General features: G+C 41.6%; 1 protein-coding gene across 5 annotated transcripts in view; it reads right to left on the bottom strand.

Moving 5' to 3' along the window:
- The window catches only part of Magi2 (membrane associated guanylate kinase, WW and PDZ domain containing 2), a 1,455,764-nt gene that overhangs the window by 132,856 nt on the left and 1,304,735 nt on the right, over positions 1-18,173 (bottom strand). For 3 of the 5 annotated variants that reach the window (XM_051152089.1, XM_051152091.1, XM_051152093.1), the window contains exons 13-14: positions 15,341-15,382; positions 8,237-8,328 (exon numbers count right to left, since the gene is read on the bottom strand). In XM_051152089.1, the coding sequence (XP_051008046.1) occupies positions 8,237-8,328; positions 15,341-15,382 (134 nt within the window). The remainder of the gene's footprint in view (positions 1-8,236; positions 8,329-15,340; positions 15,383-18,173) is intronic. The other 2 variants (XM_051152090.1, XM_051152092.1) reach the window with 1 other exon arrangement.

Below are 18,173 nucleotides of genomic sequence, written 5' to 3'. Positions count from 1 at the left end.
AGCTGGCTCCACACTCATAGAGATATACCTGCCTCTTCCTTCTGAGTGGTGGGATTAAAAGCGTGCACCACAACACCCAGCCTGAGTGTGAGATTTTGCATGTTTAGTAAAACTCTTGTGAGCTGATGGAAGAGTCATGTTCTTATGAGATAGCCTGAGCATTTCTATTTGATTCAATGGCCTCAAGTCAATCCCTGGCCCATCGCACTGGCTCCAGGTATACAGAAAGTAGTAGTTGCTCTAGGTTTCTATACCAAGTCACATCTTCCTTCTGGTCTTGATGACCTTTGGGTATGCCGGCCAGAAAGTCAGGCCAGCCAATGCAGCCCTGCCCCGTTCTTTATCCCTCTGGCCTCAACTGACTCTTTTGCCTCAGACACACTCTTCAGTTTTCCCTTCTCTATACTCTTAAAGGAACGTTCTAGCCCAGCTCTATTGTTCTCACCTGGAAGGAAAAACTTAGTGGGAAAACATAGAAAACAGTGTCCTCCTAAAAGGCCCATGTCCTGGGTCTTTTCAGTTATGTCTTCTATCGAATACCGAGTGCTCAGGGCTAAAGTCATATGCATTTGAGCCTTACTAAATGGACTCAGCAGGCTATATTTATGTGTGTGTTTATGTAACAATAATACTTGATGAAAAAGAGGCCATAAACTTGAGAGGGAGTAGGGTGTGTGTGGGGTGTGTGTGTGGCATGAGAGGAATTGGAGGAGGGAGGGAGAGGGGAAGATGATGCAAATATAGTGCTCCCATATAAAATTCCAAATAAATAAATAAATAAGCCAGCCCCAAAGAAACAAACCAACTTCACAACTCTACTTTATCTCAAGCTTTGAGGGCCCAGAACAAAACAGTGTGTGATGTGAAACAGCAATTTAACATTCGAGTAGCTGAGGTACCAGGAAGCCAGGGGAAAAGATAATGCTAAAAAGAAAACAAGACCAAACAAAAAAAAAAAACCAAATCACAAGTCACCTCTGCAGGCCTTTCAATTCTTTTGATCCCTTCTGCACGGCCTGCCCAAAGTCAACACAAGCCCCAGCAGATCTGTTCAGCAACAAAGTCCCGCAAGTTGCCACCGTGGCGACACTTCAGGTCCTTGCCTTTCAAAACAACTGCAGGAGTTTGCATCAGCCTTCAGGGCCGAGGGACAGGTCTGTCCTATGTCTTCTTTTATTTTGGAACGTTTTTTTCTCTACACAGGCTTTTTTTCAACTGTGATATTTTCCAGATCTTTCCATTTTGATGCCTTTTCTATTGCTTTTCAGCTCACAGCAGGAAATCTCATTTTTGTTCCTCTTTGGCAATTTTTCATTTCTTTCTATTTCTATTGTTACTTAGCTGTGAAAAGTATCTCCTTCTCCCCCCTTTTTTTTCCAGAAAAAAGAAATGCCTGGACATTTTGCTTGAACAGGAGCCCCGCTGTTCATTGTTTGTGGACGCCTAGTTGTCATGTGCAATGTGAATCCCAGGGTGTCAATACCATTTCAATTATATGGAGGTAGAAACCTGTTTGATGTGACCCATGAGACCTGCAGTTGATGAACACATCACCTTACCTGCCTCAACCTCTGCAGCGCACTCACAATTACATGAGGCAGTGGGTTTGTATGTTATCTCTGAGCTTAGCTTGTGGAGAAGCAGGAAAGACAGGCTGATGGGGGAATTTTCTTAGAGTGGACTCCCTGGTACCGACACAGTCATTCTCTGAGGTGCACCGCTCTGGTTTTGGAGGCTCAGCTTTTAGCCTTGCATGGGCGGGGGTGGGGGTGGGGTGCGGGGGGGTGCAGAGGGGGGTGGGGGCCAGGGGTGGTGGGGGAGGATAGGCTTCTGCTTCACTGCTAACATGCCAAAATGGGAGACTGCAGCAGGGGTGTACCTTAAATCATTTAAACGAAGGAATACGTTTCAATAAGAACAATAAAGCTAACAGGAAGTCCATGTAATCTGAGGCTTATCACAGATACTTGATGCCTACCTGCTATGCTAAAGGGGAGGAAGGATTTAGAAATGCAAGGACAGAGTTCTGAGGGGGCTGGAAATCTGGGAACCTGTGTACAAAATGGGCAGAGGGATGTCCTGAGCCCAAGTGGGGACCATGCACCTCCGCACTGGCTCTTGCTTTAGTGCACTGTGTGTACCAGTCTGCGAACCAGTTTTATTGCTTTTGTGCTGGATTATGCCTAGAACAGAGGTTCTCAACCTTCCTAATGCTGTGACTCTTTAATCCATTTCATCTTGTTGTGGTGACCCCCAGCTATAACATTACTTTGGTGCTACTTTATAACTGTAATTTTGTTGTTGTTATGAATTGTAATATGAATATCCAATATGCAGGATATATGACATTTGACATCCAAAAGGGTCATGACCCCATAGGTTGCGACTCATGGGTTGTAAACTGCTGGTCTAGCTCCCTTCTTGAGCTGGCCAAGTCTACACATATCCCCATGACTTGGGCAAGGTCATCTCCCTCTGGAGAAAGGGGTAGATCAGAGTGATATTTACTAACTGAGGCATTGGTATGTCTCCCAAACACTAGTCATGAGCCTAGAGGCTCAGCAGATACCAAAATCCATATCACGAGACCAATTGGAACACTGTTGCTTTGCCTTGTGTTCATTTTACAGCTTAATATATGTGTATTGATACATGGGAAAAAGCATCTAAGGCTCTGTCAACTTACAATGGCAATATTGTTAGTGTTTAGGGAATGTGTGAACCATAATCTGGCTCAGGTTGGAGACTCCTTTGATATAAAATATTCAACTTCCCAATTTCTTTCAGTCCAACTGTCTTGGATGATAGTAACAAAGATGGTTGAATAAATGAGTAATAGAGGCATGGGGGGGAGGCACGGGGAGGGGGGAGGGGAGGCACAAGGGGGGGTTGCTCATGCTTGGTTCTAACTGGCTCCAGTCAGTTGTCATAATGGAAATGTCACTAGATCTGTTTTTTCAAGGGAAAATGGAAATCACACTTAAAGAAATGAATTAGTGCTCAACAGTGTAAAAATACTGAGGGAGAAAAAGCATGCCCCAGGTTGCTGGAACGGCATCTCTGCCTTGAGGACAAGGCCATTACCATTTTCAATATGAACTGGAGACTGGCACTCAGTCTGAAACACTCAGTTTTGCCTTGAGGCTAAGTACTTTCTTCAGTTCCACTTATTACATGTATGTTGTACCAGGTTCTGTGTCAGCTTGGAAGACAAAATCCCAATCAAATCACAGTCTCTGTCTTCAATGAGCTTGTGCAGCTTTGCATAGTGCGTACCATAGCCAACAAGCATGGTATAACATAGACACAGCATGATGATTGCTAATTGAAGTTTCCCCAATACCCTGCTGTGAGCACTTGCAACATAGTCAGCAGTGATAATCTTTGGCCGTCTCTGTGGTGACTGTGAGAGTAAGCTCACGGTTTGGTAGGCTGAACAAAAGCATATCAGTCAGTGTGTTCTGGAAGGGAGCACATGTGTTATCTGAAAAGAAGTCTTGAGGTTGGTATGTCAGCCTGAGTATGGTGGGTTCTGTCTGGGTTTGCTGTTATGCTCCCTGCAGCATCTCAGTGCCCACTATTGCAGAGAAAGCTACGAATTAACTTTTACTGCTATTTTGTTATGAGTAGGGTTTCTTTTATTTGGTATCTTTTAACCCTGTGGTTTTAGTCTAAATAACTTTACCTGGGTCCAAGGAGAGACCTGGTCACAGCCCTGGCTCATGAGAGGTAACTTTCAAAATGGAATGTCTTTATTGTCCTTGGTGAGCTTCTTGGACCATATCTGACATGGTTTATACTGCGGAGGTGACTCAGAATCAGCCAGCCATGCCAATGATCTTAAGAAGCTGCTAACCACAGGGTTGGACCTTTGAGACATGTGATATCAGTCTGGCTTTGGCAGAAGAGGGCATTAGAGACAGAATTTGACCATGGAGCTGATGATACAATTACTTGTGCCCATGTATGAAACCTAAATAAAAACGCTAGTCACCCAAGTTTGGCTGAATATCCCTAATTGGCAAAATGGCTGTGATAATACGGGAGACTTCATATTTGAAGTTTTTTTCTCCCTGACTTGGTTGTAGGCATCTCTTCTTTTGGATGGTTCTCATGCATATTCATTTAGTATACCAAAACTATAATCACAACATGTTTTTTAGTTCTTGCTTGTTTTAGTGAATTACCCCAACTGAGGAAGGCTGTGGGCGCACAGGGGCATTCTCCAGCGGCTTCAGACTGGCACAGCTGGCCTACTGTCTTGTTTGTAGTTCTTAAGAAAAAAAGAACTGTTGAATGTTTTGAGAGCAAAACATCCCGAGATAAGGAGGGCTGGCTAGGATAGCCTGAGCTATGTTTCCTATGGGGGCGCTGCTGGAGAGGCTGAAGTCTGGTGTGTCTGGATAGCCAAGTGAGCTTAGTCTAGTACAACAGACGCCCTTTCTCAGCAGGGTTCTCTCTTCTCCTGATCTGGCGATCCCCAGATCCTCTAAGGAGCATCACATAACTCTTAGAGAAAATTACAGGTCCAACCCTTTCCAGATAGAACCTGTTCAGCCAGCACCCTGGAATTCCTGGAAGTACCCCACGCTATGCTAAGGAAATGCTAACCTTCAGCAAATGTCCTTTAATTGTACCTACAAGTCCTTCCCCCACCCATAGAACCCCTGGCTACTGCATGTAAATGAGGTACTGCACCACTGCATGTAGATTAAGTATCCTGCGCCCCTCCCCCCAGCTCCAGTGAATCAGACCCATTCACCCACAAAACCCTCTGCGCTACCCAAGGTTTATAAATAAAGGGTGGCAGCCTTGCTTTCTCATGCACATGCCATTCCTCCACCGTGACCATGTGAGACTCCAATTATTCTGAAGAAAAACTGCCGCTGGACACCCAGGGCTTAACAGCCAGTCAAGGGAGTCAAGGCAGCAATGGTGGAGCTGCGTCGGCAGCCACTCTAACTGCTCCATTGTATCAAGAGAGGTGCTGCCTGCCAGCTGGTTTCACACATCCACTTGCTTCCTCTGCTGCGCACAGCACAGCACAGCAGCTTAACAAAGGGTTGTAACACTTTTGGTGTCATTACAGGCTTTGTGGAGCTCTGAGTCTCCACCGCTGTCTGATACCAGTAATTTCATTCTAAAAGAGCTAAACTGTAACACTCGGTGGGTGGAAAATCATTTCCACCTCCCCCCCAGTGAGACTGGGAGCCTCGCCTAGCCCACAGGCCTCACCCTAAAGCACTCTAGCCATTCTTGAGAGAGAAACATCTGTTTTCTCCTGGAAGCAAGCAGTGCCTGGACTGGCCCACTGGTCATGGAACACAGGCTACCCTCCTGATGCTGAGTGACAGTTCCCTTTACTCCTATAAACAGAATGTCCTTTAGCATGGGCAGTCCTGTTATTTCAGAGTATAAAACCCACTGTGGGGTGATTTGAAGGTTCCACAGCTGTGAGGCACAGGCAGCAGAGGCTTCATCTGTTCTGAAAAACTTTCCTGAGCCAGAGGAGACTAGCACACAATGAATATTCAGCTTTTATTGCCCTTGCTAGCTAAGTAGTCTGCCTACTTACTACGCTCTGTGTGTGTGCACAGTATTTCCCTGGACTCAGACAAAACTAAATTTGTATACTGTGAAGCTTACATGTTAGGGCCCTCCATATCTACAGCTGGGTCTAAAGTGCAGACAGTTTGTGGATAGTCTTGTCTTTGCTTTGTAGTTTAGCAAACTCACTTAGTTGACAGAAGAGGTCTTGGGAAGACTTGGCCAGATGATGACTTCAAGCTCAGTTTTGGGCCCCTCTGGTTAATAGTGCAACTTTCGTTTTTGGAATAAGAAATAAAAGGAGAAGTTGAAATCCTTGCTTGGACTGAATAGAAGTCCTATGGCTCAAACCAAACCGTGTGAACACATGAGCTTGTCTGAGCAGTTCTGAAGAAAGCCAAGCCAAATACCCTTTAGAAGCCTGGGGCTTGGAGGTCTAATCAGGGTAGTCAATGTTTACAAAGACAGAACAGGACAACTTCGTCATTTGCATATGAAATGAGCTGTTGAAGGGGATGAGACTGGAGGGCTGGCCAGGTGTCTCTGGGTCTCAGAACCAGAAGTCAAGGGGGTCAAGGAATGCAGCTGTGAATTGTGAATATACCATTCTTTTTTTAAAAAAATTATTTATTTTATTTGTATTGGTGTTTTGCTTGCATATATGTATGTCTGTGAGAGGGTGTCAGATCCTCTGGAACTGGAGTTACAGAACTGCTATGTGGGTGCTGAGAATTGAACTCAGGACCTCTGGAAGAACAGATAGTGCTCTTAACCGCTGAGCCATCTCTCCAGCCCCTGTGAATGCACCATTCTTAACTAAGTCCCCCATGACTCTGTCCCTCCAGTAAGTCTGAAATTCCTTAGGACTTGAATTATCTTGGAATGCTTTCCCATTCTGAAACACTAAGGGAAGAGAGACTGATGTTTGGCTTACGAGAGAGAGTCTTCCTGGTTCCCTTGGCAGCTGGGGGCTTAGAGGCATGCTGGGTGATTGTTGCCTATTTTGTTCCTGGGAATTAGAAAACCTTTTTCCTGGAGTTTCCTGCCGTAAGAGACCTCATAGATTACCTAGTGGAGCCCCTCTTGTGGGGCAGAGGAAGTGTCTCCAGGATTCTTGTCTGACTCAATGACTCTCCTTGAATGTCCCCAGGGTGAAGGAGCGCACTCTAAACAGAGGCCGTCTACTTGGGGAGTTTTCACTGTCATTGGTTCCTTTCTTTTGTTAGACTGATGTTTTTGTTTTGTTTTGTTTTTGTTTTTGTTTTTGTTTTTACTTTTGGAAAGTTCTGCTGATGAGCTTTATATTTCTTTTGGGAAACAATATACTAATATGATAGCGGACGAGGTTGGTGATCGCAGACATTTATTTACAAGTTGTTATGACCCAGGCCTAAGAGCTTTGGCTTATGTCATCCTTACTCTTTAAAGCCGGTCTATGGGATGGTGACTCTGCCTACACTTGTGCTGCAAATGAGCAAACAGGGTTACTGCTGAGCCTCTTATATGAACTAGGATGGCATGTACAGGACATTTGTTTCCTTGAGCCCATTTAAGGTACATCTCTACAATGAGTGTTTCTGGAAGGATATATATATATTTATTATGTATAATTTATTCAGATTACATCTCAATTGTCATCCCCTCATGTGTATCTTCCTGTCCTCCCTCCCTCCCTCCTTCTTTTGCCCTATTCCCCTCCCCTAGACCTCTAACAGAAGGGGATCTCCTCCCCCACCATATAATTACAGCCTATCAGGTCCCATCCAGATAACCCGCCTCTCTATCCTCTGTGTGCTGTTGGGCCTCCCCACCAAGGGAAAGCAATAAATTGGGGGCACCAGAGTTCATGGCAGAGGCAGTCCTTGCTCTCCTCACATCCGTGGAGAATGAGCTGTCCAGTGGCTAGATCTAAACGGGCAGGGGGCAGGGAGGGGCTATGTTTACTGCATGCATTGTCCTTGGTTGGTAAGGCAGTTTGTGCAGACCCCCCCCCCCAACATGGGTCCAGATTCACCAACCTCAATGGTCTTCTTGTGGGGCTCCTGGACCCTCTGGGTCCTTCTAAACTGGGAGGATATTTTAATATGAGCTCACAAATTTAGTCTCACTGTGTTTTCTGCATAGTAATGAATATTGCTAGTTATGTTTGCTTGCATAATGATATATTATATAGATATATAAGATAAGTATATAAAATATAAAGATTCTCAGTATTCTCTCAACCGTTGCCGACTTCATGAACGTGTTCTTTTCATATGCCTTAATTCAATGTGGCTTAGAATTTGTAGCAGAGAACTTGAGTTTACTTCTATCTACTCTGTGTTTTCTACGCCTTATTGTTTTGTTGTTGTTGCAAACATATAATTCTGTAGTTTCCAGCCACCTCTTCCGTCTTATTTTATGACTGCCTCTTAGAGAATCCCATGTTCCAAAGCTATTAAATAATTGAACTACTCAAGAAGAACCTGTCCATTCTTAGAGACAGTAGCATCCCTCCTAATGACGAGATAGTGGCCATGGCTGTGACTGTGTTTTGTGGGGGCATTATTAAGGGAAATAGAAAAGAGAGGACAAACAGCAATCTTCATTGTGTTCTAAACATTTCCTTTTCAGTATCACACTGAAAATGCTTTCCCTGGCATTTACACCCCAAACAGTCATATGTGGAAAGAAAGTGGATTCAACTTACAGGCTGTCCAGGTTCATCTCCCCCGAGGATTCTGAAGCCAAATCCAGACTCCATCCTTCGAAGGTGAACATCCAGTTCCTTATAATCTGGACCTGGCAGAAGGGAAAAATCCCATTTGAGTAATGACTGCTGCCTCTTCCCCACCTCCCGAGAAACAGGACACACCAATGATAAATTAATTTTGTGGATGTGATTAATGAGGGTGCTGTTAGTCGATGAAAAGCACGGAGGATAGAAAAAAAAAAAAACCAAAACCCATGGTGGCCAAGAAGTCCACACTGTAGATGTACATGGTTCTCAGAATGGCAGTGAGCCGCTGAGGGCGCTGCTGTGGCAGAGTCCATGAGTTTCTGAGTGAAGAAAAGTTGGTAATTTTTAATTTTTGCAGAGAGCTTTTGGATTGCCTTTAAGAAGCCTGCCTGCCTGTGACTTTGAGGATATTTGCTCTGATTACCTCAGAAATGAGTGAGAGAGCAGATGGCAAAACCTGCAAGTGTCTATTTAAGTACTACCTGGTAAGCTAGTACCGTCTGTTTGCAAGTTGGTCACTGCAGTGTGTGTGTGTGTGTATGTGTGTGCTCGTGCGCGCACACACGCACGGTCTAATTTATGTCTAATAGAAGTTTTACCTTTTAAAATTGAAAAAACTAGAAAATACGCTTTAAACTTTTCTCCATTGGCGGTTTAAGTAACTTATTTTTGCCATGCTCCTTTAGTCTTTCCATAAGGTACAGACAGAAATCTATCTGGGCTGAAGAGGAGTTCTCCCCCATTAGATATTATTATAGAATGTGGAAGTCATTGTGGACTATTGATTTCATTGGCATCTTGAAAGCAAATTAGAGGAGGGAATCCCTATCTGAAGCCAGACCAAAAGAACAGAAACAGCCCTTTAAGAACGCTGAGAAACTCCCCAGAATGGCATTTATTTCATTTCTAGAATAAACTAAGACAATGAAAAATATTTTGACCCTTCAAGGAGAATGTTGCATGTGCTCTTTCATGCCTTCTTTGGGGGAAGCATGCCCATCACGATGGGATTGTGGGGTTTTGTGCCCCTCTTAGCATCCCAGGATGGTCATCAGTCTTGGGGGAGATTTATTAAGCTATCTTTGCTTTAAGAAATACTTAGCACTTTCTGAGCTTTAGTGGCTTAAAGACAGTATTAGAAGCAGGCATTACATAAAATTCCCCTTGCTTAAACAGGACAGTTTTAGAAATTAAGTGTCAGATTTTGGAGGAGAAACCCCGCGGGATAACCCCCACCCCAAATTAAAAAAGACTAAGCCACTGCAATATAGAATATTAGTAGATAGGGCCTTATCAAGCGAGAGCCCCTGCCTCTCCCTTGGCTCCTCAGTAGAGGGCTGTTAAACACAGCACACCAAATACAACCATAGTTGCCTAGGCTTTGTACCCAACAACCTGAGCCGTTTTCCATGACAAAGGAAAGGCAAGCCATCCCCTCGTGAAGCATGGGCAGATGATCATTGTCTGGTGCTCTCTTGGGAGAGCTGATCCGCCTTACAATCACTATCCCTGTGTAAGACTCAAAAGCATTTGTCTTTGATGCCCAAACACACATATAAGCGAGGTTCAACTGACGCGACCACAGTCAAAGAAGAGTAACCAACTAGGCTTCCACATCCCTTATAAACTATAAGATCATTTGTTTCAGAGGTGGGAAAGCTTGGAAAGGCTCGATTATTAGTTAGAATTAGGCGGAAAAGAGATGATGAAAAATTTGCCAAACACGTTGTAAGACAACGGTGGGGTTTATCTCAGTAAGCCTTGTGGCGTCCGGAGGCAGGTAAGGCAATCCTATAAAACCACAGCTGCAGTCTTTCCAAGGGATAGAGAAGTGCGAGGTGGAGAGGACAGCTCACACTCCAGCCCAGTCCTACCACCACAGGCCGCAGAGGATGTAGCTATCCATGTTAGCCACTCTTCTGGGTCACTTTAAATCTGGAGCACTCTCAATCATAGGAACAGAGGAAATACAAAAAACTAAGCTGACATGCCTTTGTATTTAAAGAGACAGAACTTGTACCTAGCCCTCCTTGCTCTTGAATGACTGGTGTGTACCCATAAGTGAAGAATTGCTCCTTTAGTGACGTTGGCACCTGTGCACACTGTCTGAGGAACTCCCAAAGGGTTTTTACTATATGCTACAACTTATTCATTAAGAGATTTCCTCTGTAAGAAAATACCAAAATTATGGCCATACCAGCAATGGAGTTTTGAGATGTGTCAAGGTACAAGGAGTTTGGTTTATGTTAGAGTTTTGTTGTAAGATGTAAAAGCTTTTCTTAGTGAATGACTCCTTTTTTTTTTTTTTTTTTAAGTAGAAAAGTATTCTTGATTTTAATTTGGCTAGTTTATTTAATATTGAAAAACAGAGATGTGAGCAAGGTAGTCATCTTCCTTTTAATTTCCGATATGCCTTTTCCTTACAAGTATAAGCCTTCGACTTAAAAAAAAAAAAAAAGTTAATTTGTGTGTGCACACATGCCTGTGTTTACAACTACTGCCTGTAGGGGGCCAGGCATGGCATTGTATCCTCCAGAACTGGAGTTAAGAGACAGGGTAAGCCACCCGGTCCCCTGGAGCTCCAGCCCCCTGAGCTATGACTACTGCTCTCATCTGCTAGGCTGTCAACTGCTTCACTCACACCCTTCTGTTGTAGGTAGACATGAAGAACGCGGTGACACCCGAGAGAAAGAGAGAGAGAGAGAGAGAGAAAGAGAGAGAGAGAGAGAGGGAGAGAGAGAGGAGAGAGAAAGAGAGAGAGAGAGAGAGAGAGAGAGAGAGAGAGAGAGAGAGAGAGAGAGAGAGAGAAGGTCATTAGAGAAGGGTGCCAGTGCATGTGATTTCCTAATTTCTTTGTTGGGTTTGCACATAGAGGTTGCAGGACCTAGGAACTTCAGGGACACAATTAGCTGGCAAGCAGTTTAAATGAGATTGTCTTGAGTTTTGTTTTTTGTTTTTAATAAATGCTTTTTTTTTTTTAAATAAATGCTTTTAGAAAGATAATTTTCTTTTGTTTTGTTTTCCTCCTCAGAGTCTGGCTTTACAAAATAACTAAGATTATGTGCACAAAGATGGGACACACTGTCCCTGTCTTCCTTGCTTTGTTAGCCTTTGGAAAGAGTTGATGTTTTTAGCACCTCTCCTCCACTGCTTTTCTGACCTGATGACGGTTCCACTACTGTATCATGTTTTCTCTTTTCCCTTATTAACCTAAGTGAGGAAACCCCATGGAGGACACTTCCTCCTATACCACTACAGCTAACTCTCTTGTCTAGAAGAAACCATGAGTTGGAAGCTTATTAGATGAAGAGACCTGGCAGATCCCTAATCCATGCTGAGTCACTTAGGATGCCACCCAGCCACGCCCCCCATGGCATCCTCCTCTCTTCTGCTTCCTTGCTTGCTTTTGTTATGGGCTTGCTGTTATTTTCTTCTTCTCCCTCAGTTATTTGGGAAGGACTGTCAGGGCACTCTTCAGATGTTGCCCGAGGAGACAGTGGGGGTAGAGAAATGGACTGAAAGGAGATGGAAGATCTCCTGGACATCGGTATTCAAAGCTGGGTCCCAGTACATACAGGCATTAAGAAACAAAGCATTTCATGATATTTGTCTCTAACAGGATTCCGCATGACCTCTGAGGCAAGCTAGTGAGACTGAAGGCACAAGCCCTCATTTATCTTGGGCTCACGCCAATATTATAAAAGCTCACACTCAAGCCACAGTGTACAAAGCCAGGTGCTGTGGTGCAAATCTTTAATCCCAGCACCTGGGAAGCCCACACAGGTGGGTCAATGTGAGTTCATGTCACAACTCATAGATTATACAGTGAGGCTCTTATCTCAAAAAAGCAATAAATAGTATTAGGACAACTTCCCTTATAATAAAGGACAATGGAATTTAAAAACCTGATGCAGACACTCCACATGTTATAAGAATGTATGCCTTTGAAAAGCATGGCTTTTTGCTTTTTTTTTTTTTTTTTTTTTTTTTTGAGACAGGGTTTCTCTGTGTAGCCTTGACTGCCCTAGACTTACTTTGTAGACCAGGCTGGCCTCAAACTCACAGCGATCCGCCTGCCTCTGCCTTCTAAGTGCTGGGATTTAAAGGTGTGGTCCACCACTGCCTGGTGAAAAGCACCGCTTTGAGAATAGCATGTTTAGTGGGTTTCTTTGGCACATGGGATCCTGTTGCAAACATCTCTACTGAATTTGGGTAGTTGAATCCTTTTTATGTGTTAGTTAAAACAAAAGCACTATGACTTATTACCACATTATCACAAAGAGCCCTTATTTATTATATTTTTCCTATTGAAAATAGTGATACCAATTTTTGTTTTTTTCTTGTGAAGAGATCTAGGGAAGGCTGAGCACAGGATGGGAATTGAAGGTTGTTGTTAAATATATCCATGGGTTTTGGGTTTTCAGGCACTCTAGATACTGAATTGTTAAAGAAGAATTAATTGGTTTTGATCACTGCAATCAAACATTACCAGACAAGCAGCTGATACGTTTGGCTGTTTCACCCCTTCCCCCTTTATTCCTTTGTTAAGACGCCCAACATGCTGCGGCCATAATAGAAGCCATCTCCTCTCCGCCTCTCCTCCGTACCCTGCAAACAAGGTGGATTTCTCCACCCTAAATATTGCCTTTCCCCCACCATATCTGCTCGTCTCTCCCAGAAACCCAGTATTTCTTGCCAGGCAGACTGCTTTCTATTCTCTGATTACTAAAGTCCTCTTTTCCTCTCTTTCTTTTGCTTTCTCTCCTTCCTTCCTTCTTTTTATTATTATTATTATTATTATTATTATTATTATTATTATTATTATTATTATTATTATTATTTTTGATAAGGGTCTCACTGTGTAGCCCTGACTGTCCCAGAACTCACTCTGTACACCAAGCTGGCCTCAAACTCACAGAGATCCCCAGGCATCTGCCTCCCAAGTGCTGGGATCAAAGCGATGTGCTACCATTCCCAGTTTGATTACTGAATTTTGTTTTTGTTTGCTTGTTTTGTTTTTGTTTTTTGGAGACAGGGTTTCACTTTGTAGTCTTGGCTGTCCCAGACTTGCTTTGTAGACCAGGTTGGCCTCAAACTCACAGCAATTGATTCATCTGCCTCTGCCTCCAAGTGTTAGGATTAAAGGTGTGTGCCACCACGCCCGACTGATTACTGAATTCTTTAAGGCCTTTATAACACTTTAAAAACAAACTGAACAGATTTTTTTCTTTTGATTGATTTCTGTATTCATTGATATTGATTTGACATTATGGTCCTAGATTCTACAGAAATTCCCTAAGCAAGATAAGTCTTCTTTGCAAGTGGTTTCTGTGTCAAAATTTAGGCTCATTTTGTCTGGCTGCCCTGCCTTTGATAACTTGATGAAAGATCATTTTAACCCTGTAGGAAATTTTATTGGAGAGCTATTTGTTGGATATAGTCACACTTTTCTAAATTTTGATAATTTATGTGTACATTTAACAAAATATTTGGATTGGTTCTTTCTTGAAAATTTGAAACCACACATTAGAATAAGCTACTTAAACTATAACTTTTATCTTTTATGTTTTAGATGTAACATATGACTTTGTACAGATATCAAGATAACCTAAGTATTGGGCAACCCTTCTTTTATTTCTAAATAAAATATAGTTAGACATTGAGATTTTTCAAGAAGTATATTTTCTTAGACCACATTAGATCCTAATTTCATTTTTAAACATAATTACTAGGCCTCATTTTTCTCCCTGAGTATAAGATATTTTTAGACATTTTATAGCCAGTATTTCAGTCAGATGTAAAAATAACCACACTTTGAGATTTCAGACCAAGCTAAACAATTACTTTAGACATTATTTGAATGGATGCTAAGTAGTATCTTCCACGTTTTGTACATACTCAGAAAATCACATGGAACTTAGGGGAATGAGTGACTTCCAGTGCACACAGTCTCCGAGGGGTGTTAGAGCACTCTGAGGTGGGTAATGAGCTGTCATCATGGCAACACACCAGGGATCTGTGGGAAGCCCATGGACCTGAAACAGAGCTGTTACTAAGAAACACTCCTTTCTGCAGTGTCCGAGTGTCTCATTAGTGACTTGAGGGGTAAGGAAGTTTAACTTTGCTTTTTCCTCCTTAGTGTCTACAACAATGGTATATACTTTAGCTACGTTATAGATGATAATGTGTTTTTGGAAGAGATAAAAAAAAAAAAAAAACCCAAGTAAAATAATGTGTTTTTGGAAGAGATAAAAAAACAAACAAACAAACAAACAAAACCAAGTAAAATTATTAAGCTATTTCTTAAGTTCTTAAACTAGAAGCTATAATATTGTACCCTTACTTAAAATAGTATCAAAATATAACATTTTATAATTGGAATTAAAAATACCAAGTTGATATAGGTATTTAATTAAGCTAAAATAACTTTAATCTATATTAGAAAATTCTTTAATAAGATTTTTTTTGGGGGATTATATAACTTTCTTCTCCTGAGATACTCCACCTTCTTACTTCCATTTATCTGATTTAGCAAGATTCAATTTAAACAAAATATAAATTATAGAAGTTACTTAATATTGTGCCAGGCAGCTATTTAACAAAATTAACAGATAATATCAATTTTAATGATATGTTCTAACTTAATTATCCAAATACCATCTTACTGTAAAACAATGAACATGGTTTATTTTTGTACTAAGTCTTTGACATCCATTGTTGATTTTACACACATTTGATAAGTCGGCTACGTTTTCATTCTAGTACTTAGTGGTAGCTCTACTGGATAGCACAGATCTGTGTAATCTGATGGCTTTCTTTGACAGCTGGTTCTAAGTGTAGTGTTCTGGTAACTTCTTTATGAAGGCCATTCATTAATGCTTGTCTTTTGTTTGCAAGCGTTGAGACCTACCGGGATGAGGCTTGCTGTCTGTCTTGAACACATGTGAATGCAGGCGAGTTAATTATCACAGTGAATGTTACATAGTGAAAAGTGGATACCACTCAGGAGAATGACTGGTTGCACAGGGTGGAAAGAGACATGGGTTCACAGATCTGTGAATTCCGAATACTTGCCAGAGGAATCCATTCGAAAACTGGTCCTGGGTGGCACTTGTTCTGGATGGGAAAATGGGGAATTAAAGTTGAAATTCATTTATGGCATTTTAAAATTCGTCTTTATTTTCTTGTGGTTGATACTGTAACTCCCCCAACCCAAATCTCGTGCTAATCATTTTTTTGTTCACTTGTTTCTAAAATTCATGGAAGTTGGTGATAGATTTATCTGCCTGTGTATAAATGTGTGTTCATGTATTCTCACATACATAAAAAATATAGATTCTTCTATCATCATGGAAAAAATACCATTTTTCAAATATTATTAGATTTTTATTTTCACTTTGAGGATATATTTATTTGGAAGTATGTCAATTCAGAACCCGAAATCTATGTAGCAAGAATCAATCAAAACCATATTAGGATACTTTTTCCTAAAACTCTTAAGATGAAAAGTGAAAAATTCAATCAATGATTATACTGATTTAACACCAGTCCAAATATTTTGATATTCCTAATAATTCAGGTAGCTGAAGTTATGCCCAAGTGATTCAGTTAAACATGTTCGCTCTAGCAACAGAGAACCTGTATGAAAATTAGGACGTGGGCGACAATATATCTAACAATGTAACTCATTGACATCAACATAAACACCTTTTAGATGTAGGAATGCCTCAGATTTAGAATTTTAGGACCCTGAGATTCTGGTTCCCCATACTGGAAGTCTTTGGAGACCAGCTGCTCTCATAGGTTAACATTTAGGAGGGGTAAACATGGGTGCATGCAGGTCCACCCTGCCCCCTCACAGGGGTCACTACTGAGCATCTAGAAAACAACATTACTAAACTGCCCTTTGAGTTTCATTCTGCTTTCCAAAGTTGCTGAACCACACAGGGAGGAACTGACTGGGCTGCAAGGCTCTGTGAAGATCCAAAAGTCCCCCACCATGAAGAAGGCAAGCTAAGCCCAGGGTACTGAGCGACTCACAGAACTTAGCCTGTATTTTATCCCAGGTAACTCCTCAAGATTGTTTAGGGGGGAAAAGCATGGAAATATCTTTTTGATTTCAACTTGCTTGTAATTAGAACTCGCTATCCACTAGTGTGCTCGTTCCTTACGACTACTGTGGCAACACAACGCCCCTACTCTGTTGTCGCTGAGTCTCTTTCCTTTTCCTGTCACCCTCCCTTTCGCCTTTCTTCTTCTTCCAGACAAGGAAGACTCTGTAGCTCAGGCTGACTTCAAACTCAGGACTTTCCTGCTGCAGCCTCTCCCGTGCTGAGCTCGGATGCATGCGCTGCCATTCCCGGTCACAGTGGTATGATTCCTTTCTTACCTTCTTTAAATATTCATAACCCTCCTGTATAGTTCTATCCATAGACACGTTCCTAAGACATACAATGGGAAGACTCGTGTATTATCAATCCCTTGTCAACAAGCATCCAGGAATATCAAGATTACATTAGGATGAGTGGAGATGCATCTGAGACTGGCAGAATGGTTCTACCTTTATGATGAACTTAATATAGCTTATCATATTTCCCAAAATTGGGTTACCACCAAATCCTTCTAGGCCATGATGCACACTGGTGATAAAATAATTGTAAAGTTTTCTTGCCAAAATCTTCCTCCTTATGTTTAGGATGTGAGTCAGTTTTAAGTTGGAATACATTTTAGAACATTATTATCACAGTCATGTAAATGATTACACAGCTATGAAATATAATCAAATAAATGATCATTCTTTATTAAAATATAGAGGGAGCAATTTAAGGTTATTCAGGCAGATTAAGGAGACTATCATAGAACGTCTCCATGTAACTCATATTACAAGTTAAAAAAATGATACAGTGAGACTAAATTTTTTGGCTTCAACCTAACGCTCACTGTTTTTACATAGCGAGCTAGTCAGCGGGGCACAGGGATCATGCCTGCAGGTACGCTGTGTAAAGCCTAATGAGTTTTTGTGTTTCCTGCAGCTGTCTAGGATTTTGAGTGAGAAATATCCTGTAACCAGAAAGGGAGACCCATGTCACGGATGGAAGATTACTACCTTCTAGACACTTCCATTTGTGTAAAACTGACACTTTCTATTATCATAATCTCACTAGGGACTTACTTTCCACATAGCAATTAAGTGGCTGAAGCCCTGATGGTCCCATATTTATTCATAAAAGTGCTTTGGGTTGCACTGGGGACCTGTACTACCAATACTCTACAGACACTAAAGAACTCTCAGGTGAGGTGAGTTTCAAATCTAGTTTTCACAATCTTCTGCCCTTCTATTCTTTATAGAATTTCAGAGGCACCAAGCTTTAGATTACTGAATATAACAAATTCATAAACTATGGGATTATATCTAATTTCCCAAACACAAGAAACTGCTATAGCATGTTTATTTTACTGTCTCTATTATTACCTCATATAGTGGTGATTTCCAATTTTAAAAGGAAGCTGATAGAAATATAGATGTTATCATAGTTTTCTAGACAGCTTCCTAAAGATACCATTTTTGAAATTACATTTCCAAACTAGTCAAGGCCTATGCATCAAGGCGGCAAACACAGCTTTAATGGATTTATCGAACTCATTTTCCAAAATGCTACAAAGGCAACGTGATGTATTAGAAGTGTCAACTAAAAGACAGTTTTACCCCCCACAGGTCAAATCATAAGCATAAATCACACCAAGGACAGAGTGATAAAAAGGTACAGAAAATGTATATTTACAGTCCAGCTGAGGGTATTAAAATAATAATGTGCTATGTTTCTCTCTTTTTATAATTTTAATGATAAGTCATAGGTAAGAGTGTCTGAACACTTTTAGCATCCCCGCTTCCTTTAATAATCCACTA

The sequence above is a fragment of the Acomys russatus genome, chromosome 10 (genome assembly GCF_903995435.1).
Source record: "Acomys russatus chromosome 10, mAcoRus1.1, whole genome shotgun sequence".
Lineage (NCBI taxonomy): Eukaryota > Metazoa > Chordata > Mammalia > Rodentia > Muridae > Acomys > Acomys russatus.
The sequence above is the reverse complement of the archived record's forward strand: the minus strand, read 5'-3'. Positions and strand labels throughout refer to the sequence as shown.